The sequence below is a fragment of the Aotus nancymaae genome, unplaced genomic scaffold, assembly GCF_030222135.1.
Source record: "Aotus nancymaae isolate 86718 unplaced genomic scaffold, 86718_ANA_hifiasm-v0.15.2.pri h1tg000004l, whole genome shotgun sequence".
Classification (NCBI taxonomy): Eukaryota; Metazoa; Chordata; class Mammalia; order Primates; family Aotidae; genus Aotus; species Aotus nancymaae.
In genome coordinates, this window is record NW_026988415.1 from 45,058,565 (window position 1) to 45,080,172 (window position 21,608).

The 21,608-nt window shown below is 38.5% G+C and overlaps 1 protein-coding gene across 2 annotated transcripts in view; it reads left to right on the top strand.

Annotated features, from left to right (window-relative positions):
• Window positions 1-2,284: 2,284 nt before the first annotated feature.
• The window catches only part of ZMAT1 (zinc finger matrin-type 1), a 54,534-nt gene continuing 35,210 nt past the window's right edge, over window positions 2,285-21,608 (top strand). For both annotated transcript variants that reach the window (XM_012438898.3, XM_064362333.1), the window contains exon 1: window positions 2,285-2,573. In XM_012438898.3, coding sequence (XP_012294321.2) covers window positions 2,285-2,573 — 289 coding nt within the window. The remainder of the gene's footprint in view (window positions 2,574-21,608) is intronic.

Sequence of the window (21,608 nt, forward strand, 5' to 3'; positions counted from 1 at the left end):
ATTCTTTTAAGTACCTGATATTCTACATTAAATATTTTCTGGTTGAAATACCTAGTGTAATTTCTTTTTTTCTGACTGAATCTTGAGTGATGTCCACTCCCCCAGAGATTCTGATTGAATATTTCTTACATAAGTGGATTGTGATTCATATTTTGAAAAACAATGTTTTTGAGCGACCCCCCCATATCAGAAGGAGTAAAATCACACCCCATTTTTATGCTTGCCTTGTCCTACTAGAGTATTTCTTGTGTCTGGTCTATCCAGTAATCTCCTTGATGAGTAAAAGTTGATCTAACTTACAGAAGGACAAGACAGAAGACTAGAGAAACTACCCATTGACTCAGGTAATCTTGGATAAATTATTGAACCACAAAAACAACATAATGTAAGTGCTTAAGAGCCCAGCACTCCATGTCTCTCTAATTGGTTATTAGCACCAGCCAACTGTTGCCATTCAGGAATGCACAGCCAGTACTGCCAAATCTTCATGTTGTTAAGAGATTTTTTTTTGCATGAAATACCCTTTTCAAATGTTGATGAGGACATGAATATATAATTGTGTATGTAGAAGAAAACATATCATAAGCCAGATCTAGGAAATTAGAGACCTGGGCCTAGGGATCCCTGCCTTTCAACTTCTGTACCAGGACTTTACTGGGCTGGAGCATGAGTCATCGAAAATAAGACAGTCATCGAAAATAAGACACTGTCTTTCGTCTCAAATGGTCCCAGGTTATTGAGAAGTACAAAGTATATAATTCATTACAATAAAAATATGCACCAGATATAGGTTTAGCACAGAAGATGGTGAAATTAACTCTAAGGAAGGACAGAACAGGTAACCTGGTGAGGCAATGTGTTGTCTGGGTTTCTAGGGGTGTATAGGATTTCATTAGGCAAGTGCCTAACGTGGGGAAAAAGGTGTTTCAGGAAGAGGGAAGAACATATACAATAACATTGCATCATGAAATAACATGGTCTTCACAGGAATCTAAGAAGATTTTTAGGCCCAGGTCTTTGATTGCTGAATCAAAGTAAAAGCAGAGAGGAGAGATGGGGACAGTGGAAAGAGATTAGGTCAAAGAGGTGAGTGGGAAAACTAATAGTGCAAAACTGTGTCTTCTGACTTTATTCAATAAGCACTGGACAGCCAATAATGACTGGCAGCAATATGGTAATAGATTGGAGGGATTGAGATAAAAGGAAATAAGATCAGTGGGGTAGATGCCATACTTCTGACTAAACATCATGAAGACTTGAAATACAGCAATGAAAGTAAGGCTGGAAGGGAGAGAATACTTAAGGGAGACTTGCACAAATGCACCAGGAGGTGTGCCCATCAATAAGGAAAAGAGTGATCTATTGTACAGGATTGACAGTGGATAACTACGGCTACAAGCAACAACATGGATGAATCTTAGAAACAAAATGTTGAGTGAAAGAAACAAGCCCCAGGCCAAGCGTGATGGCTCCTTCCTCCAATCCCAGGTACTTCAGAGGGTGAGGTGGGAATATTGCTTGAGAGGAAAAAAAAAAAGCAGAAACAAGTCCCAGAATGCTACCTAGAAAAAGATGTAAAATTTTGTGAAAATTGAAAACAAACTAAACAATACTATTTAGGTACATATCTATGTGATAAGAATATATGTTAAAGTGCAAAGAAATAATAAATATAAATCACAGTATTGGTTTCTTTGAGAGGGGAGGTTGGGAGGCAAGATGAGATTTAAATTATCAGTAATATTCCAGTTCTTCTATTGGGTGCTGAATTCACAGGAGTTTATTGTAATTAAGATGGACAGATCACTAGGTAAGCTGTCCTTTAAGAGGCCAAGAAAACAATGTGTCAGGACGAAAGATTCTGTTCTACTATCTGTACTAAGTGCTTTAAGAAAACCAGGTGAAGATATATTTCAGAGATATTTTGGAGGAGGGGTCAATAGGTTTCCAGACATTTTTTCCTCTTAAATTGGTTTTAGATTAGCTCTCCAAAGCAGCATCACTGTGTGAGGCCCACGTGCTTTTACATCCCGCGCTTTTTGCCCTTTGCCCTTGGCTGTCATTGCTTCCCCTCCAAAGGGAGGTGGGGTGACGCCAAGCAGTGGGGGAGGGGAAAACGGCCTGTGGCTCTAAAGCTCTCCGATTGGTGGACCGAGGACCCAGAACGAGGCTCGAGCTGAAGCGTCAAAAAGAGGGGCAAAGGGGGTAGGGCTAATGGAAGGCGGGGCTAAAGAAGCTTAACGGAATCCAGACGCAAGTGCAATTGTCCGCGCGCCTCGCTGCGATGGCGGCGGCGCCGGACACAGTCACCCCGCTGGCGGCGGAGTCTTCCCCTCAGGAAGCTACCGTCTCTGCCGCCTCCTCCTCCTACACCGCCTGCGCGGCGGCGGCGGCGGCGGCGGCGGCGGCGGCAGTAATTGTTCCTGCCTCCTCCGCCACCTCCACCCCTGCCTGCCCGCCTGCCTGTGGCTTTGGCGACGGCGGCGGCGGCGGCTTTGGCGGCTCCACAATGGCGGCGGCGGGGAGGGGGGGCAGTAGTTTTAAAGTAGACACCCGCCCTTGCCTCAGAGAAGGTGAGTTCCCGTCCCGGGGTGCGGGGGCGGCCCCATCTCCTTCGCTGCCTCTCTTCAACCCCTCCGAGATCCGGCTGGGCGCGGTTCGCCACTGCCCCACCCCCCACCTGCCGTGGCGCAGTAAAGGCCAAGCTCGCCCCGCCCCGCCCCGCCGTGTTGGCCCCTAGTGTGCAAGATGGACTGAAGCCGAGAGGGCCTTCCCTACCTCTCCCACCCGTGAAGGATGGGGGTCCCAAGGCAAAAGAATTGCAGGTACTCAAGAGGCAGGAGTTGAAGGGAAAAAAAAATACCACATAATTTCTCTCCCAGCCAGGACACCTTAGTGTGCTGTAGGAAGCTGAGGTGTGATTTTGAAGAGAGAGGAGGCAAGGTAGAAGTGCTGTGGACCAAGAGAGTCAAGGATAAGGGAAGGGGGACCGATGGAGAAAAGGGGGGAGATAAAAGAGGAAAGACCAAAGAAATAAAGGGGAGTAAACCCCCTTTGGTGAAATTCAACGTCCTGCAGTGTAGAAACTCGAAGTCGAATATTTACAGAGAGATGATGTTAGAAATTTGGGCAGGTTAGAAGTGTATACTTGAGCTTTAAAGTAAGATATGCCGGATTTAGGAAGGTAAGGTCTAATGGAAGAGACTCTACTGGGGAAAGAAGAGAGGAAGAGAGTGTGGCAAAAGCAGAGATTTCAGGAATCACTTTGGAGAGTTTTCTTTGGCTATTTGAGGATGTGACCTAGTAAAGCGAGGTTTACAGGCCCATCTTCAAGGTGGTTTGGGTTTTAATAAGTTCTGTTGTACCTACCAACACATATTACTCCTAACATAAAAGATATTTCTTGACTATATCAATATAAGCGGTATTCACACAAAGTTCTGTATACTTGTAAACAGCCTACTAATAGCAAACTGTAAAATTTGCCATTGAAATGTGTTTTAAAGCAGTTTGGGAAATGTTCTTAGCTGATGGAGACCATTCCACAACAGAGCATCCCAGTAAAGCATTTTACCATTGTAAATTTCTTAATTTCCAGTGTTTGTTGTGTTACCTTATGTTGCTAACTTGCCTCCAAAGTAAAAGATTGTGGACACCAAAATAGAGAAAAATAAGTTCCTTTCTCTTAGAAAGATGCCCCATTAAAAATTTCCCATAAAAATAATCATGATATATCCCTGTGTGCTATCACATAACCTTTCACACCTTTTACTTTGGAGGAATGGCAAAGTAGAAAAAAAATCCCTTACAATATTTGTATAGGCACATTACATAAATGACACTTATTAAATATGGAAGTTAGAAATACACTGTATTGTTTTATTTATCACTCTCTTACTAAAGGCAACCTTTGAAAGACTTAGTCTAGCGTCTTCAGTCAGCCTCAGTGGATGAAAATATGAAATCTGGATTTTTAATTTTTATATCAAACTTTATGTCCATAACCAGCTAGTAGGCAAGAACAGTTTTATAGGCATCAATATCACAGTTCAATTTGCCTCTCATTGTCTGTTCAGAGTAAGGTTTAAGACCAGTATCTCATGGGGAAAAAATGGCTTTTTGCCTGGTGGTGTAACTGGATTGTTTGCAGTATCTTTAAATATATGCAAATATTTAAGGCTTTCAGAGAGCTAATTTTATAAAGGAGCAGCAATACCTTATCTATATTATTGCTAGACAGTAAAATGAGGAACACCCTGGCATAGGAGTCTGATGCAATTAACATAGGTTCAGCTGCCAATTAATTCACTAGACTTTGTGGCCCTGAACAGGCCCCGCCCCCTCCATTTGGGTTTTGACATTTTTGAAATAAGGGAATAGAACTACCCACACTCCGAGGGTTGATTTCAGATCTGAAAGTATCAACCATGATTTTGCAGTTCTGGATTGATACTCTTTCAATGACATTTCCATGGTTGTGTGCTTGTACAATAACTCATAAATCATAACAAACCTTGTCTGATAGTTATCACCTGACATTAAGTAAGTAATGAGATCTGTGTTGAGTTAGTGTTGAGACAATTTACTAGCATATGAAAAACCAAATATAATTGTTAACCTGAAAATTATCTCTTACCATTTCATTTTAGCTAAATATCCTTCATTCACTGTTCAGTCCAAACTAAAACTCTCTCACCTTTCACTTAACAAATGGCAAATATTTTATATATTGCACTGTTCAAAACACTATTATGCCTCAAAAATTTTTGTTTAGATATTTATGAAGGCCATAAATGGTTGTCAGTTATTATGGCAGATAAAGGAGAAGAAAGGAAAATGTTACTTGGTGGTGTGTCAGTATCTTTTGCTTGTTTGTATAAGTCCTAGTTAAGAGATTGCTCTAAAAGATACCAGAGAATTGTCAAGATTCAATTATTGCAAGTCCACTCCTTATAGGATCATTAAAAGTGATTTGGAAAAGTATTTGCTGATCCATTTTGAACTGTAGCTGATATTCTTGAGGGTTTCATCTGTCTTAGGGTGGATAATGAACCAATGTCAGTGGAAATTAGAAACTAGCAAACAGGGAATATTAGAAGCTTTCAATGATTATAAATGGGACATTGAGCAGTAAATATAGAAATAGAACAAAGAAAGAAAAGAAATGCCATATGAAAAGACACATACTCAGAATTCACGGTAAAGGGAATTATGAGATTTTGTGGGACACTTCATATTTCATTTATCAAAAATGTTTAATGGCTCAAAAGTGAATTTTCACCCAGAAATAATGTTCTGGTATATTCATAGTAAAAAAGAAAATCAAAAATTTTTGCTTATCTACCCATTCCTTTTAAAAAATATATCAAATGTATCCTGTTTTAGATTGGAAAACCTTCTGGCTTTTTTTTTTTTTTTAGCTAGTAATCCATTTGTGTAGCAATTACCTAACAAGACTGTCCTTTGTCTCTATATTATTCAGTAAAGTTTCAAGTCAAATGATAGTAAGTCCACCATAAGAAAATATAGTGGGTAACCTTTCATGTATTCAGGAAACATTTATTGAACACCTCTATGTGTATGTGCCAGGGACTATGCTTAGTGTTAAAGATATACATAAAAATTAGACACAGCTATACTAAACAACTCAATAATAGTGATTGATAGTAAAATTATAAAATAAATAAGTAAGGGAGGGAATGCAGTTTTAAATGTTACTAGTCAGACTCCTGAGCCACAGGACCATTCCATTGTTTATTATAAATCTGTAATCTGTAGCTCATAGTATGTTATATACTACAGGCACAGTGAAGCAAATTATACTACAAATCTAATGTTGGTGTCAGGGAAGAATAGTTAGTAAACTATTACGGAATTAGTTTTTTGATTCTCTGCATTTGGCAGGTTGAGATGTCTGGAGAGAGGTAAATTACTATTCGTTCGTTTCTGACCCTCTCTGTTAGATTTCAGTGTGTGAAAATACTAACTAAGCTTGTTTTAAAGACTAACTTAAGCATACCCCCTACTATATTTATTACATATCGATTGGGATAAAAACTTTGATTCTTTCCCATCTGAAACCAGTCTTGGAGATTCATTCACATTTACTAACCTGTTGTAATGAATGCCATGTATTTGGTGGCTTTCTGATGTGAAATAGCTGTCATGGGATCAAGTGTATTAATGGATTTACACAGTACCTTAATTCAGTTTCTGATTTCACAAGTATGACCCCTGAGCTGGCTAGCCACAAAGTGCTTATGATTATGAAGGTCAAGGACTTAGTTTAAATAAAGAAAATGTAAATGTTTAACATATAACTAGTACTCTCAATTATTTTGTTAATTCTGTTGTAATTTGTCATTGTTAACACTGGCTAAACTCATAAGTCAGGTATTAATTTTATAAACTGAAAAACTAAGGACACTAGATAGCATTATAGCTGTGGGTATTCATCATGCTGGTAGCTATAGATCTTCACTTCTACTACAGCTATTATTCATGAAAACTCCTTAAACAGTGTATGACCTGTAGGGGACAAAAAGAGTTAAAACATCTTATGTAGGTTTACTCAGTTTCCCAGTCTCCTATAACTCAGTGCTGTACTCTGCTTATTCTTTTTTAAGATTCTGATTGTATTACGAGATTGCAAAGGTCAAGTCAGTTTTAAAAAAAAATTCTACTTAATCAATAATTCTTGAGGGAATTTACGTCTAAAAGTATAATTATGGACAATATAGCACATGTGCTCTTTGCACAATTAAAATGATTATTTCTCAGATATTTTAATGCCCGACTTTAAATCTATGACTAAGAATGAGATTTATGTTTATAGTATTGGATCCAGTCCTGAAGTTTGCTCCATTTTTGTCACCTTATTAAAATGGGGTATACAAAGAATCCTTTACAATGGTAGGTGGTTTTGTATCAAGATCAATCGGACTGTGAACTCCCCACTTCAGCAAAGCATTAAAACATCTAATAACAAGTTTTTCCCATAAACATTTGATGGGTTATCCTGAGGAGGAAATTTGGGGTTTTGTACAACTCAGCCTAATTGTCATTTAACAAATGCAAGTGAGATTCATTTTATTAAATATAGCCAGTTATATATAAAATTGAGTTACCTAATTTGAATAGCTTAAACTTGGGGGTTAACAAAAACACTTATTTGGAATGAACAGAGAATTATCTTGCCTGGAACTGAAGAAATATAGTAGTTTTCTGGTTCCTTTCCTCTGAGATCCTGCATGGTTTATAATTCCGTAAGTAAGGGTGGACCAAATTCATTATTCTGATTCAAGCCATAAATGTTATACTTTTGTCGTAAAAATGCATTTCATCTTAAATTGCCTGTTGTTATGTAGTAGCATTAATTAGGAGTAAGTTTCAAATATGACAATTGGATTTCACACTTCGCTGCACTTTTGAATGCAGAACTTAATTTCACTTTACTTTCACATAATAGTGATGCTATTTGGAGTAGGCCCAAGCCAACAAAAGTAGCTAAAATGTAGGGTTCTGTCAAGTCAATCTATTTGCTTTTTATATCATTGAAGGCAGATATTCTGGTACAAACTGAATTGAGTATTTTATATCAACATAAGGGATTTTAGTAATGCTGAAGTCCATAGAATGTGAGCTATTAGTACTCCTAGTTGTATTTTACTGACTTAAGAACATCCCTCTGCTATTGCTATTGTCTCTTCCCAGACTACTAGAATTTTTCAATAGACCAAATCCTCCTGAGTCTAGAATCATATGATTTACATTTTACCTCCCTCAATTATTTAATTCGTATTACCTCTCTGGGCCTTAGCTTCCTCATTTATGAGATGAGGACATTAGACTAGATTGGTTCTGAACTGGAGCCAGTTTTACCTCACAGGAGATATTTGACATTGTCTGGAGATATTTTTGGTTGTCAAACTATGGAATGCTAGTTTGATTGGCAGAGGCCAGAGATGCTGCCAAATATCCTACAATTCATAGGACAGGCTGCTCACAACAACAAATTATCCAGACCAAAGTGACAATAGTGCCGAGTTTGAGAAACCCTGAACTAGATGATCTTTAAAATAGCTCTGGTCTAAATAAAATGAGTATGTGTAATATTAAGTAAAAAGTTCAAAGCTTCTGGATTGGTGAACAAGCATACTTTATCAAGTGCGTACATGTATTGAGCATTTTAGAAATTATTTAATATTCACAAATTCTAGAATTAAAAATTACACATTGTATTTCTGTACCTTTTAGGTGAAATAAAAAAAGGTCCATAGTGGTTAATTTGCTCAAGGCTATATAGTTGTGGGTAAAGATGGAACTTGAATCTATTTGACCAACTCAGAATCTCAAATATTTTTTCCTACATCCCAGTGCTATAGGTCATAGATTTTCTCCCCATTACAAATTATTATGAAAGTTTTATTTTCTTAGGTCATGAAAACATTTCTTGTAAGAGGGAAATGAAGCGGTAAAACACTCTTTATTTATAGCAAATTGGAGTTTATTCATTCTCCCACCAAATGCTGAAGCCACACTTCAATGTAATTAAATACATTACATGGAATACATGAACTCTCAGATCAGATCCCATTTATAATTTGTCACAAAACTACTCTTTCATTTCAAATAATCATCATAAATATTACTCAAAAGTGAATTGCTTATGTCATGGTAGCAAAACAACTATCACTTGCTCGTGCATATTCCTCTGAGCAACAGATTGACTCTACAGGGCACCTGTCCTTCATGCAGTGATTCAGATGCTTTTATCTTTTATTTTTTTCAAAATTTTATTTTATGTTTTATTGTGGTAAAATATGCACACCATAAACTTTGCCATTTTAAGTGTGAAATTCAGTGACGTCAAGTACATTTACATTGTCAAGCAAGCTTCACCACTGTCCATCTCCAGAACTTTTTCATCATCCCAAATTGAAACTCTGTACATGTAGGTCATAGTTTTGTTATATAACCATATTTCTCCACTCTGAAGAACTTTCTGATGTATTTAATTTCTGGAAAGTAATATATATTTAAAGTTATGCTGAATTTGTTAACAGTTGGCAACTTGAAGAAATAGTTTCTTATTACCACAAAGCACAGCATTGCAAAGCAATTTCACCCTCTTATACCCTGAGTATAAATGGGACCATCTAGTAAACATTGGTTTTATCTTATCTTTTCCATATATTATTTTTAAGCCCTTACTTCATTATCAGATTTAGGTTGTCTTCCCATTTTGAACCTAGTTCTGGATAGTATTTTCTTACTTCCCATTGCTTTTTTTTCATATTAAAATGAAAATGAATGATGTCAGCATTGGAAATTCCTGTATATTTTAAAGACAGTATATTCCAGTTCATATCTGAGAGCATGCCTTTGTGTCATTAAGATCTCAATACCAAGTTTCACTAAACTAGGCTTTGAGTCTGATTATAAAATCTTGCTCCTTGACCAAGTGTGATGGCTTACACCTGTAATCCCAGCACTTTGGGAGGCCAAGGTGGGCGGATCACTTGAGGTCAGGAGTTTGAGACCAGCCTGGCCAACATGGTGAAAACCCATCTCTACTAAAAGTATAAAAATTAGCCGGGCACAGTGACACATGCCTGTAATCCCAGCTACTCAGGAGGCTGAGGCAGGAGAATCACTTGAACTTAGGAGGCAGAGGTTGCAGTGAGCCAAGATCATGCCACTGCACTCCAGCCTGGGTGGCAGAGTGAGACTTCATCTCAAAAAACAAAACAAAACAAAAAATCTTGCTTCTCTATCCATATCTCTTTTCCAAGTTTATAATAGCATAAAAAATTCAAATGTGCCAGGGAATGAAGAACAGTTGAGAAATTCTAGGCTAGAAATATTAAAATGATATGCCTAAAATTAACGAGGAAGTATTTACATACCATGTTCAAAGAAGTATATTTGTTCCAGATGAGACTTGAAATCGTGCTTCACCACATTCAGTGTATTGTCATTTGATATTCTAATGTGTAATCTGTTTATATTTTTAACCCTAGCTTTCCTAATTTCTTACTTAATTAGATTGAAAGATAAAAGACCATCTGCCATGAATTTTGTACATTTATCATTATGGAAAATTGAATTATTATACCTAAAGCATAACCAGTATATTAATTTTGCGAAAATTCTTTTTAGCTGCAATTATTAAAATATTACATTTGGTAATAGAAACGCCTCATGGATTTTTGCAAAGTAATATTTTGGAGGGAACGAACTTTAGGCTTAAGACATAGACAAGAAAATAAAGATAATGGAGGAGTAGGAGAAGAAACATTGGGACCCTTTGATTTTTTTAGGCCCTTAAGTGTTTGCATTAACTATATAGCTCCTTGACACTTTAAATAATCATCTGTGCTTCCTGACAGTCTTTGTATTTGGAAGTAGCTAAGCTGTTTGGGTCCTCTATAATAAATACTCCACCAAAATTTTGCTTCTGTATGTATTCCAATCTAAAATATATTTTTTCATTGATCATCATCAACCCATATAAAGTCAGGTAGAAAAGAAACTTCAGAAACAGAAATCTGAAAGGCTGTGATATGTTCTTAGTCATACAGCTAATTAATAGCAAGGTGAAAACCAATGCAGTCTCTCTCATCCTAATACTTTTTACAACTTACTGCTTTTGGAATTGAGAATCAGTATAAACCCACACTTAACAACAAACCAATAAAAATATATTTATTTCATATTCTAATCAGTTAAGGAAGAAAAAAAGACATGTTAAGAGTATAAAGACGAAAAGAAAAGAGAGGAAGATGCCCCTAAGTTTCTTCAGCTATCCCTTGGTTCCCATTTCTACTAGAATCAGCTCCTAAGTCCCAGTTCTTTGCCAGAACACGTTTATTCCTGGCAGATAGTGAGTTTTCAGTAAACATTAATTCCTGTCCCAGTTATCTTCCTCACAATCAACATCATCTGCTCATGTATCCTCTAATTTAACATCTGTTCCCAAAGGCCAGGCTTCCCTCTAAGCTGTCACCCTGAAACAGGCTGAAAAACATCTGTATTGTCACCAGTTTCCTCTCCCACTTTCAGAATTGGCTATTGGTCATTTTTTTCTGGGAGTCAAAAAATCACGTCTCAAATGGTGGGGGTTGGGGGCCAGGTGGATCTAAAGAAACATTTAGCATCTCTTGTGAATCAGACATATGTTTCTTACATATGTCAAGCTTGGAGATGAAATCTCTTTTTAAGACTAGCCTTGCCTGTAATCCTAGCACTGTGGGAGGCCGAGGCAGGCAGATCACCTGAGGTTAGGAGTTTAAGACCAGCTTGGCCAACATAATGAAACCCCATCTCTACTAAAAATACAAAAATTAGCTGGGTGTGGTGGTGCACGCTTGTAGTCTCATCTACTTGGGAGGCTGAGGCAGGAGAATCACTTGAACCCGCGAGGCGGAGGTTGCAGTGAGCCAAGATCATGCCACTGCACTCCAGCCTGGGTGACAGAGCAAGACTTCATCTCAAAAAAAAAAAAAAAAAAAAAAAAAAAAAGGCTAGCCTTTTTAAGAGAGAGCTCTCAGGGAAATCTTGGGCAGACTTAGATCTGAATCCTGGCTCTGACACTTACCAGCTTTGTGACTTTGGGCAAACTGCCTAACCTCTCCAAGCCTCAGGTATCACTTTTAGAAAGTAGAGATCATCAAATTCATGTACAATTTAGGGTAAATGCAACCTGAGGAGAATGTGGAAGTATACAGTAGCCTCTGGAAAACAACACCCATTTTATAAATTTGTTCTCAGTAGAAACCTACCTTCCATGAGCCTCCTGGTGACAGATTCTAGAAGATCCAAAAAGATCTTGAAAGGCTGGCAATGGTTGGTTGAGTCTAACAAGGTAAAACTTAAATTCGAAAGTATAAGTATATGTTGGATCTGTTTTGGGATCCAGAAAAAATTCTATCTATATAACCGTATCCTAGAGGGACATAGTTTAACCAGTTCCAGATCAAAAAGAACCATGTATTTTAATCGAAAGTTAGCTGAGCGTGGGTCAACAGTATGATAAAATGGTGAAGCTATTGTAGGCTACATTAATAGAGGATAAATATTCAAAATAAGGAGTTAAATATACTTAATACTACTGAACTGTACACTTAAAATGGTTAAGATAGTGAATTTTACATGGTTTTTTAGCCCAATTTTAAAAATAAGGTGGTCCCATTTTACTTGTTTGTTATTATTACAGTATTAAAGTGATTGTGTTTAGGTTATATGTTATGAGTGGCAGGGATTTAGACAAACTAATAAAAGTATTAGAAATTATGACATACTGGGATTAATTCACAAAACGGGCAAAGAGGGAAGGAAGAAGGCCTCCCACAGTGCTGGAATTATAGGTAAGGCTAGTCTTAAAAAGAGACTTCATCTCCAGGCTTGACATATGTAAGAAACATATGTCTGATTCACAAGAGATGCTAAATGTTTCTTTAGATCCACCTGGCCCCCAACCCCCACCATTTGAGACATGATTTTTTGACTCCCAGAACCCTAGAGAGGCTATAACCCTCTCTGTGCAACAGAATCACCTGGGAAGCTTTAATAAACAAAACAAACAAATAGTAAAATATGACTGGGAACCACTCTGAGAGATTCTGATTAATTAGTCTGGAGTGGATCCTGGGCACTGGTATATTTTAATTGGTGATTCTGATGTGCAGCCAGGCTTGAAAACAACCATGGTGGAAGGCTGAACCAAATGACCAGTTTGGCTAAGAGATTACAGCCAAATACAGGCTAAAAGCAGAGATTATTTAGCCTGAACTTTGGAGATTTGAGTAGATTTAAAGTAGTGCAAAAAGATGTACATTTATATAGCCTTCCTTCTTTTATTAAAAAATCTCTTCAGTTTAGACTAAAGCATAATTTAGCTTGATAAGTACCATTCTAGATGACAAGAGTTTTATATCAATCAACTTAGTCACCAAATAGATATTGGACAGCCGTTGTGTGTAGGATTCTGAACCTGTCCCATAAGGCAACGATTCTCATCATAACTGATCATCAGAATCACTTATGGTTGAATTGAAGCACCCACAGATACTCTGATTTTAATTAGCATGTATGATTTTGAAAAGCTGTATGTGTGAATTTGATGTAAAACCCGGATTAAGAAGTATTTTCACATCAGGATTTGTTCCTGAATGTTTGAGTAGATATAAACCATTTCACTGAATTAGAAAAGCATGCTATTTAGAAGAAATTGGGATAAATCCTTTTAAGTACATTTTAATTTTTCTTTTTTTTTATTTTCTCCTTGCAGAACTCAGTCTGTCTTTTAAGTACATTTTAAAATATGAATCATTACTCCAGTATCTTCTTTAATAACTTCATATTTTCATGTATTTTAATTTTCAATTCACTGAAATCAGAACATCAACACATTTATTTTCTTTTTTTTTTTTTTTTTTTTTTTTTTTTTTATTGCATTTTAGGTTTTGGGGTACATGTGAAAAACATGCAAGGTTGATGCTTAGGTGCATACGTGGCAGTGTGATTTGCTGCCTTCCTCCCCTTCACCCATATCTGGCATTTCTCCCCATGCTATCCCTCCCCAATTCCCCACCCCCCCGCTGTCCCCCCCACTCCCCCACAACAGACCCCCATGTATAGTGCTCCCCTCCCTGTGTCCATGTGTTCTCCTTGTTCAACACCCGCCTATGAGTGAGAACATGTGGTGTTTGATTTTGTGTTCTTGTGTCAGTTTGCTGAGAATGATGGTTTCCAGGTTCATCCATGTCCCTACAAAGGACGCGAACTCCTCGTTTTTAATGGCTGCATAATATTCCATGGTGTATATGTGCCACATTTTTCCTGTCCAGTCTATCATCGATGGGCATTTGGGTTGGTTCCAGGTCTTTGCTATTGTAAACTGTGCTGCTATGAACATTCGTGTGCATGTGTCCTTATAGTAGAACGATTTATAATCCTTTGGATATATGCCCAGTAATGGGATTGCTGGGTCAAATGGAATTTCTATTTCTAGGTCCTTGAGGAATCGCCACACTGTTTTCCACAATGGTTGAACTAATTTACACTCCCACCAACAGTGTAAAAGTGTTCCTATTTCTCCACATCCTCTCCAGCATCTGTTGTCTCCAGATTTTTTAATGATTGCCATTCTAACTGGTGTGAGATGGTATCTCAATGTAGTTTTGATTTGCATTTCTCTAATGGCCAGTGATGATGAGCATTTTTTCATATGCTTGTTGGCCTCATGTATGTCTTCTTTTGTAAAGTATCTGTTCATGTCCTTCGCCCACTTTTGAATGGGCTTGTTTGTTTTTTTCTTGTAAATCTTTTTTAGCTCGTTGTAAATTCTGGATATCAGCCCTTTGTCAGATGGGTAGGCTGCAAAAATTTTTTCCCATTCTGTTGGTTGCCGATTCACTCTATTGACTGTTTCTTTTGCTGTGCAGAAGCTGTGGAGTTTGATTAGGTCCCATTTGTCTATTTTGGCTTTTGTTGCCAATGCTTTTGGTGTTTTGGTCATGAAGTCCTTGCCTACGCCTATGTCCTGAATGGTTTTGCCTAGGTTTCCTTCTAGTGTTTTTATGGTGTTAGGTCTTATGTTTAAGTCTTTAATCCATCTGGAGTCAATTTTAGTGTAAGGTGTCAGGAAGGGGTCCAGTTTCTGCTTTCTGCATATGGCTAGCCAGTTTTCCCAACACCACTTATTGAACAGGGAATCCTTTCCCCATTGCTTGTTTTTATCAGGTTTGTCAAAGATCAGGTGGTTGTAGATATGTTGTGTTGCCTCCGACGCCTCTGTTCTGTTCCATTGGTCTATATCTCTGTTTTGGTACCAGTACCATGCTGTTTTGATTACTGTAGCCTTGTAGTAGAGTTTGATGTCTGGTAGTGTGATGCCTCCTGCTTTGTTCTTTTTGCTTAGAATTGACTTGGCTATGCGGGCTCTCTTTTGGTTCCATATGAAGTTTAAGGTGGTTTTTTCCAGTTCTGTGAAGAAGGTCATTGGTAGCTTGATGGGGATAGCATTGAATCTGTATATTACTTTGGGCAGTATGGCCATTTTCACGATATTAATTCTTCCTAACCATGAACATGGAATGTTTCTCCATCTGTTTGTGTCCTCTCTTATTTCGTTGAGCAGTGATTTGTAGTTCTCCTTGAAGAGGTCCTTTACATTTCTTGTTAGTTGTATTCCTAGGTATTTTATTCTCTTTGTAGCAATTGTGAATGGCAGTTCGTTCTTGATTTGGCTCTCTTTAAGTCTGTTATTGGTGTATAGGAACGCTTGTGATTTTTGCACATTGATTTTGTATCCTGAGACTTTGCTGAAGTTGCTTATCAGTTTCAGGAGCTTTTGGGCTGAGATGAGGGGGTCTTCTAGATATACAATCATGTCATCTGCAAATAGAGACAATTTGACTTCCTCCTTTCCTAATTGAATACCCTTTATTTCTTTTTCTTGCCTGATTGCTCTGGCTAGAACTTCCAGTACTATATTGAATAGGAGTGGTGAGAGAGGGCATCCTTGTCTAGTGCCAGATTTCAAAGGGAATGCTTCCAGTTTTTGCCCGTTCAGTATGATATTGGCTGTCGGTTTGTCATAAATAGCTTTTATTATTTTGAGATACGTTCCATCGATACCTAGTTTATTGAGGGTTTTTAGCATAAAGGGCTGTTGAATTTTGTCGAAGGCCTTCTCTGCATCAATTGAGATAATCATGTGGTTTTTGTCTTTGGTTCTGTTTATGTGGTGAATTACATTTATAGACTTGCGTATATTGAACCAGCCTTGCATCCCCGGGATGAATCCTACTTGATCATGGTGGATAAGCTTTTTGATGTGCTGTTGTAATCGGCTTGCCATTATTTTATTGAAGATTTTTGCATCTATGTTCATCATGGATATTGGCCTGTAGTTTTCTTTTCTTGTTGAGTCTCTGCCAGGTTTTGGTATTAGGATGATGTTGGTCTCATAAAATGATTTGGGAAGGATTCCCTCTTTTTGGATTATTTGGAATAGTTTCAGTATGAATGGTATCAGTTCCTCTTTGTATGTCTGGTAGAATTCGACTGTGAACCCATCTGGACCTGGGCTTTTTTTGGGTGGTAGGCTCTTAATTGCTGCCTCGACTTCAGACCTTGTTATTGGTCTATTCAGGGTTTCGACTTCTTCCTGGTTTAGGCTTGGCAGGAGGCAGCTGTCCAGGAATTTATCCATTTCCTCCAGGTTTTCTAATTTATGTGCATAGAGTTGTTTGTAATAATCTCTGATGATGGTTTGAATTTCTGTGGAATCTGTGGTGATATCCCCTTTGTCATTTTTTATTGCATCTATTTGATTATTCTCTCTTTTCTTTTTTATTAGTCTGGCAAGTGGTCTGTCTATTTTGTTGATCTTTTCAAAAAACCAGCTCCTGGATTTATTGATTTTTTGAAGGGTTTTTCGTGTCTCTATCTCCTTCAATTCTGCTTTGATCTTAGTTATTTCTTGTCTTCTGCTAGGTTTTGAGTTTTTTTGATCTTGCTCCTCTAGCTCTTTCAATTTTGACGATAGGGTGTCAATTTTAGATCTCTCCTTTCTTCTCATGTGGGCACTTATTGCTATATATTTTCCTCTAGAGACTGCTTTAAATGTGTCCCAGAGATTCTGGTATGTGGTGTCTTCATTCTCGTTGGTTTCGAAGAACGTCTTTATTTCTGCCTTCATTTCATTGTTTATCCAGTCAACATTCAGGAGAAAGTTGTTCATTTTCCATGAGGCTGTGCGGTTCTGGGTTGGCTTCTGAATTCTGAGTTCTAACTTGATTGCACTGTGGTCTGAGAGACTGTTTGTTATGGTTTCCGTTCTTTTGCATTTGCTGAGGAGTGATTTACTTCCAATTATGTGGTCAATTTTAGAGTAGGTGTGATGTGGTGCTGAGAAGAATGTATATTCTGTGGATTTGGGGTGGAGAGTTCTGTAAATGTCTATTAGGTTTGCTTGTTCCAGGTCTGAGTTCAAGTCCTGGATATCCTTGTTAATTTTCTGTCTCGTTGATCTGTCTAATATTGACAATGGTGTGTTGAAGTCTCCCACTATTATTGTGTGGGAGTCTAAGTCTCTTTGTAAGTCTTTAAGAACTTGCCTTATGTATCTGGGTGCTCCTGTATTAGGTGCATATATATTTAGGATCGTTAGCTCTTCTTGCTGCATTGATCCTTTTACCATTATGTAATGTCCTTCTTTGTCTCTTTTGATCTTTGTTGCTTTAAAGTCTATTTTATCAGAGATGAGAATTGCAACTCCTGCTTTTTTTTGCTCTCCATTTGCTTGGTAAATCTTCCTCCATCCCTTTATTTTGAGCCTTTGTGTATCCTTGCATGCGAGATGGGTTTCCTGGATACAGCACACTGATGGGTTTTGGCTTTTTATCCAATTTGCCAGTCTGTGTCTTTTGATTGGGGCATTTAGTCCGTTTACATTTAGGGTTAATATTGTTATGTGTGAATTCAATCCTGTCATTTTGGTGCTAGGTGGCTGTTTTGCCCTTTGGTTGATGCAGATTCTTCATTGTGTTGATGCTCTTTACCTTTTCGTGTGTTTTTGGAGTGGCTGGTACTGGTTGTTCTTTTCTATGTGTAGTGCCTCCTTCAGGAGCTCTTGTAGAGCTGGTCTGGTGGTGATGAACTCTCTGAGTTCTTGCTTGTTCACAAAGGATTTTATTTTTCCTTCACTTATGAAGCTTAGTTTGGCTGGATACGAAATTCTGGGTTGAAAGTTCTTTTCCTTAAGGATGTTGAATATCGGCCCCCACTCTCTTCTGGCCTGTAGGGTTTCTGCTGAGAGATCTGCAGTGAGTCTGATGGGCTTCCCTTTGTGGGTAACCCGACCTTTCTCTCTGGCTGCCCTTAGTATTTTCTCCTTCATTTCAACCCTGGTGAATCTGATGATTATGTGTCTTGGGGTTGCTCTTCTAGAGGAGTATCTTTGTGGTGTTCTCTGTATTTCCTGGACTTGAATCTCGGCCTGCCTTGTTAGGTTGGGGAAGTTTTCCTGGATAATATCCTGAAGAGTATTTTCCAGCTTGGATGCATTCTCTTCGTCACATTCAGGTACACCTATCAAACGTAGATTAGGTCTTTTCACATAGTCCCATATTTCTTGTTGACTTTGTTCATTCCTTTTTACCCTGTTTTCTCTAATCTTGCCTTCTCGTTTTATTTCATTGAGTTGATCTTCGACCTCTGATATCCTTTCTTCTGCTTGGTCAATTCGGCTGTTGAAACTTGTGCATGCTTCACGAAGTTCTCGTGTTGTGTTTTTCAGCTCCATCAATTCGCTCATATTCCTCTCTAAGTTGTCCATTCTTGTTAGCATTTCGTCAAGTCTTTTTTCAAGGTTCTTAGTTTCTTTGCATTGGGTTAGAACATGTTCTTTTAGCTCACGGAAGTTTCTTATTATCCACTTTCTGAAAGCTGATTCTGTCATTTCATCACACTCATTCTCCATCCAGTCTTGTTCCCTTGCTGGTGAGGAGTTGTGATCCCTTGTAGGAGGAGAAGTGTTCTGGTTTTGGGTGTTTTCATCCTTTTTGCGCTGGTTTCTTCCCATCTTTGTGGATTTATCCACCTGTTGACTTTGTAGTTGTTGTCTTTCTGATTTTGGTAATTTTAAGTCTGCTGTGGCAGAACTCATAAACCCCCTGCTCTTCCCCCCAGGTGTTCTGTCCCAGGGAGTTACGGTTTTATGATGTTCCCCTGTGCGGTTGCTGTTTTCCCTGCCCACAAGGTGGCAGCCTAGTCACACTCAGGTTGCAGAGGCTTCGCTAAGCTGCTGTGGGCTCCACCCAGCTTCCGTGTGAACTTCTGGGTGTGGTTAGAACTGCTTCCGATATGTTGGCCCGCCCCTGTAGTGACGGAGTCTCTGTAGTGGCGGATTGCCTTGGTAGAGAACAGCAGGGTGCCTATGGAGAACGCCCCTCCTCCACAGAGCTGGACTGTCCCGGTTTCAGTTGTGTTTCAGGTCTTCTTGCTGGGTAAGAGGGGACACCGTCTCATCTGATCTGCCTCCGGAGCCGCTGCGTTGGCTAAAGCCGCGGCTCTGAGATTCGTGGCGCTGGCCTGGCTCCCCGTTTCAGCTCCCCTTGCTGGCTTATAGGGGACTCAGACTCTCTCACTTTGTACCGTGAGCCGTTGCCTCAGGGTGCCGGCCCAGCGGCTGCGCCGTTCAAGCCAGCGGCGCCAGCGGTGCTGGCGACCCGTGTGGCTTCTCTGCGCGTGAATCTCCTGGTCTGTGGGCAGTAAAAATCAGTCTGGAAATACGGCGTCCACTCACCCTCTGTGCTTTCTCTCGGAGCTGCATTCCCGAGTTCCTCCTAAGCGGCCATCTTGGATCTCCTCCCCAACACATTTATTTTCTTACACCCACGAAGAGTATTTGTCATTGACAATTGTAGATGAATTTATTGGATCTAAAGTCAAAGCCCCATCTCTTGCATCAGGAACAATATTACTTAAGCTTAAATGTAATACATCTAGGCCGGGTAGAATGGCTCACACCTGTAGACCCAGTACATTGGGAGACAGAGACAGAGGCAGGCAGATCACTTCAGCCTAGGAGTTTGAGACCAGCCTGGGCAACATGATGAAACCCCTTTTCTACAAAAAATACAAAAATTAGCTGAGCATGGTGGTGTGTACCTGTAGTCCCAGCTACTTGAGAGGCTGAGGTTGGAGAATCACTTAGCCCTGGAGGTGGAGGCTGCAGTGAGCCATGATTGCACCACTGTACTCCAACCCAGGTAAAGAGTAAGACTTTGTCTCAAAAGAAGATTTAATCAATCTAAAGGATTATTATATTCGTAGCACGTTCTAAACTTAAGCTTTAATACTCTTCTAGTTTTGATATACCTCTTCTTTTCTTTTCTTCCATTCAGTGCCCACTGCCCCTCTTTTGGTTCAAGCCTGAAGCCTGAAACTGACTCCTGATATACTCATTTTAAGTCACTCCTTTCCCCCTGTTGAATACAGAATTAAGTCCATATGCCCTTGTGAAGCCCATCATGACTTCCTTTTATTCTGAGCTTTCCATTATTGTTCTTCATACTCTTGCCTCCCCTAAAATACTTTTATTCCACTCTTTTTATTTGAATTTTACACATCTTTTAAAGTTTAGCTCAAAATCTGTTCTACTCTAGAAACTTTTTTCCCCAAATTTCTCAGAAGGGGCACACTGTACCTTCTTATGTCTTATAAAACTTAGACCATTTTGCTCTTAGGATCATAGTTCTTAATATACACATCTCATATTCCTTACTAAATTGTCAATTTCATGACATTAGGAATTGCATCACTTAGTTTGTCATCTACAATATGTGGAACAGTTACATATGCATAATGAAAAGAGTCAAGATAATGCAAAGTTAAGTTCCAGCTAGACCAAATGACCTGTGACAAGTTATTTTGATTTCACTGGATCTTTCAAAATTTTCAAACATTCAGAGAAATGTGCCACTTACCTTACACATTTGTCTTAAGTGCTAAAGGGATAATCTATTATTTTGACTTACAGAGGTCCTCATTAACTGTTCTTTCTTACCTCTCAAAAATATCTACCATAATACTTTGAAACTAAGCTCAATACATAAATCTATATGATGCCCAAGACACTGAGGGCCTGAACTAGGTAGTGTTAAGAATGAAAAGGAAAAGATAAATACTGAAAAATGTTATAAGGTAGAATTTATGAGTCAATAATTTTCTGGGGAGAAGAATGACTGAGATTTTAATCCTGGAAATATTATGCCACTTGATTAAAAGAGAGAGAGAGAGAGAGAGAGAAAGACTAAGAACTCGTTTGAAGAAATGAGTCAAAGGAAGTAAGTCTAGGCAATGCCATTCTAAAGAAAAAGTTAACAGGAGCACTAGTAACTTCATAGGCTTCATGGAAATGATCTAAAGCACCAGTCATGAAAGGGTGTGTTTAAAAAAAACAGCACTGGTAGTTATTAACTTGAGTGTCAGTTTCAAACTTTGACGGTTAATAGTGGAGAAGTCTGGAATTAAGGGACAGAAATAAATGTTATTGATCTGGGAGATAAATAAGTGTTAAATTTTAGGAATTCTTGAACCTTTAAATTAATAATTTCCTTTTGTTTCTTTAAAAGAAATGGTTCTTCTGTAATAAGTTATATTGTAATCAAATGAATATTTACCTATTCTTTTTAATTGTTACTTTTTGTGGGTACATAGTATGTGTATATATTTGTAGGGTACATGAGATGTTTTGTTATAGGCATGCGGTGTGAAATAACCACAACATGAAGAATGGGGTATCCATCCCCTAATTTATCCATTGAGTTTTAAGCAATCTACTCTTTATGTAATTAAAAAATATATGGTTATTACTGACTATAGGCACCTTGTTGTGCTATCAAATTCTTAGGGCTTATTCATTCTATTTATTTTGTACCATTAACCATCTCTACCTCCCTGCCAACCCCCCACTACCATTCCCAGCCTCTGGTAATCATCCATCTACTCTCTATGTCCATGAGTTCAGTTGTTTTGAGTTTTAGATCCCACAAATAAGTGAGAATATGCGATGTTTGTCTTTCTGTGCCTGGTTT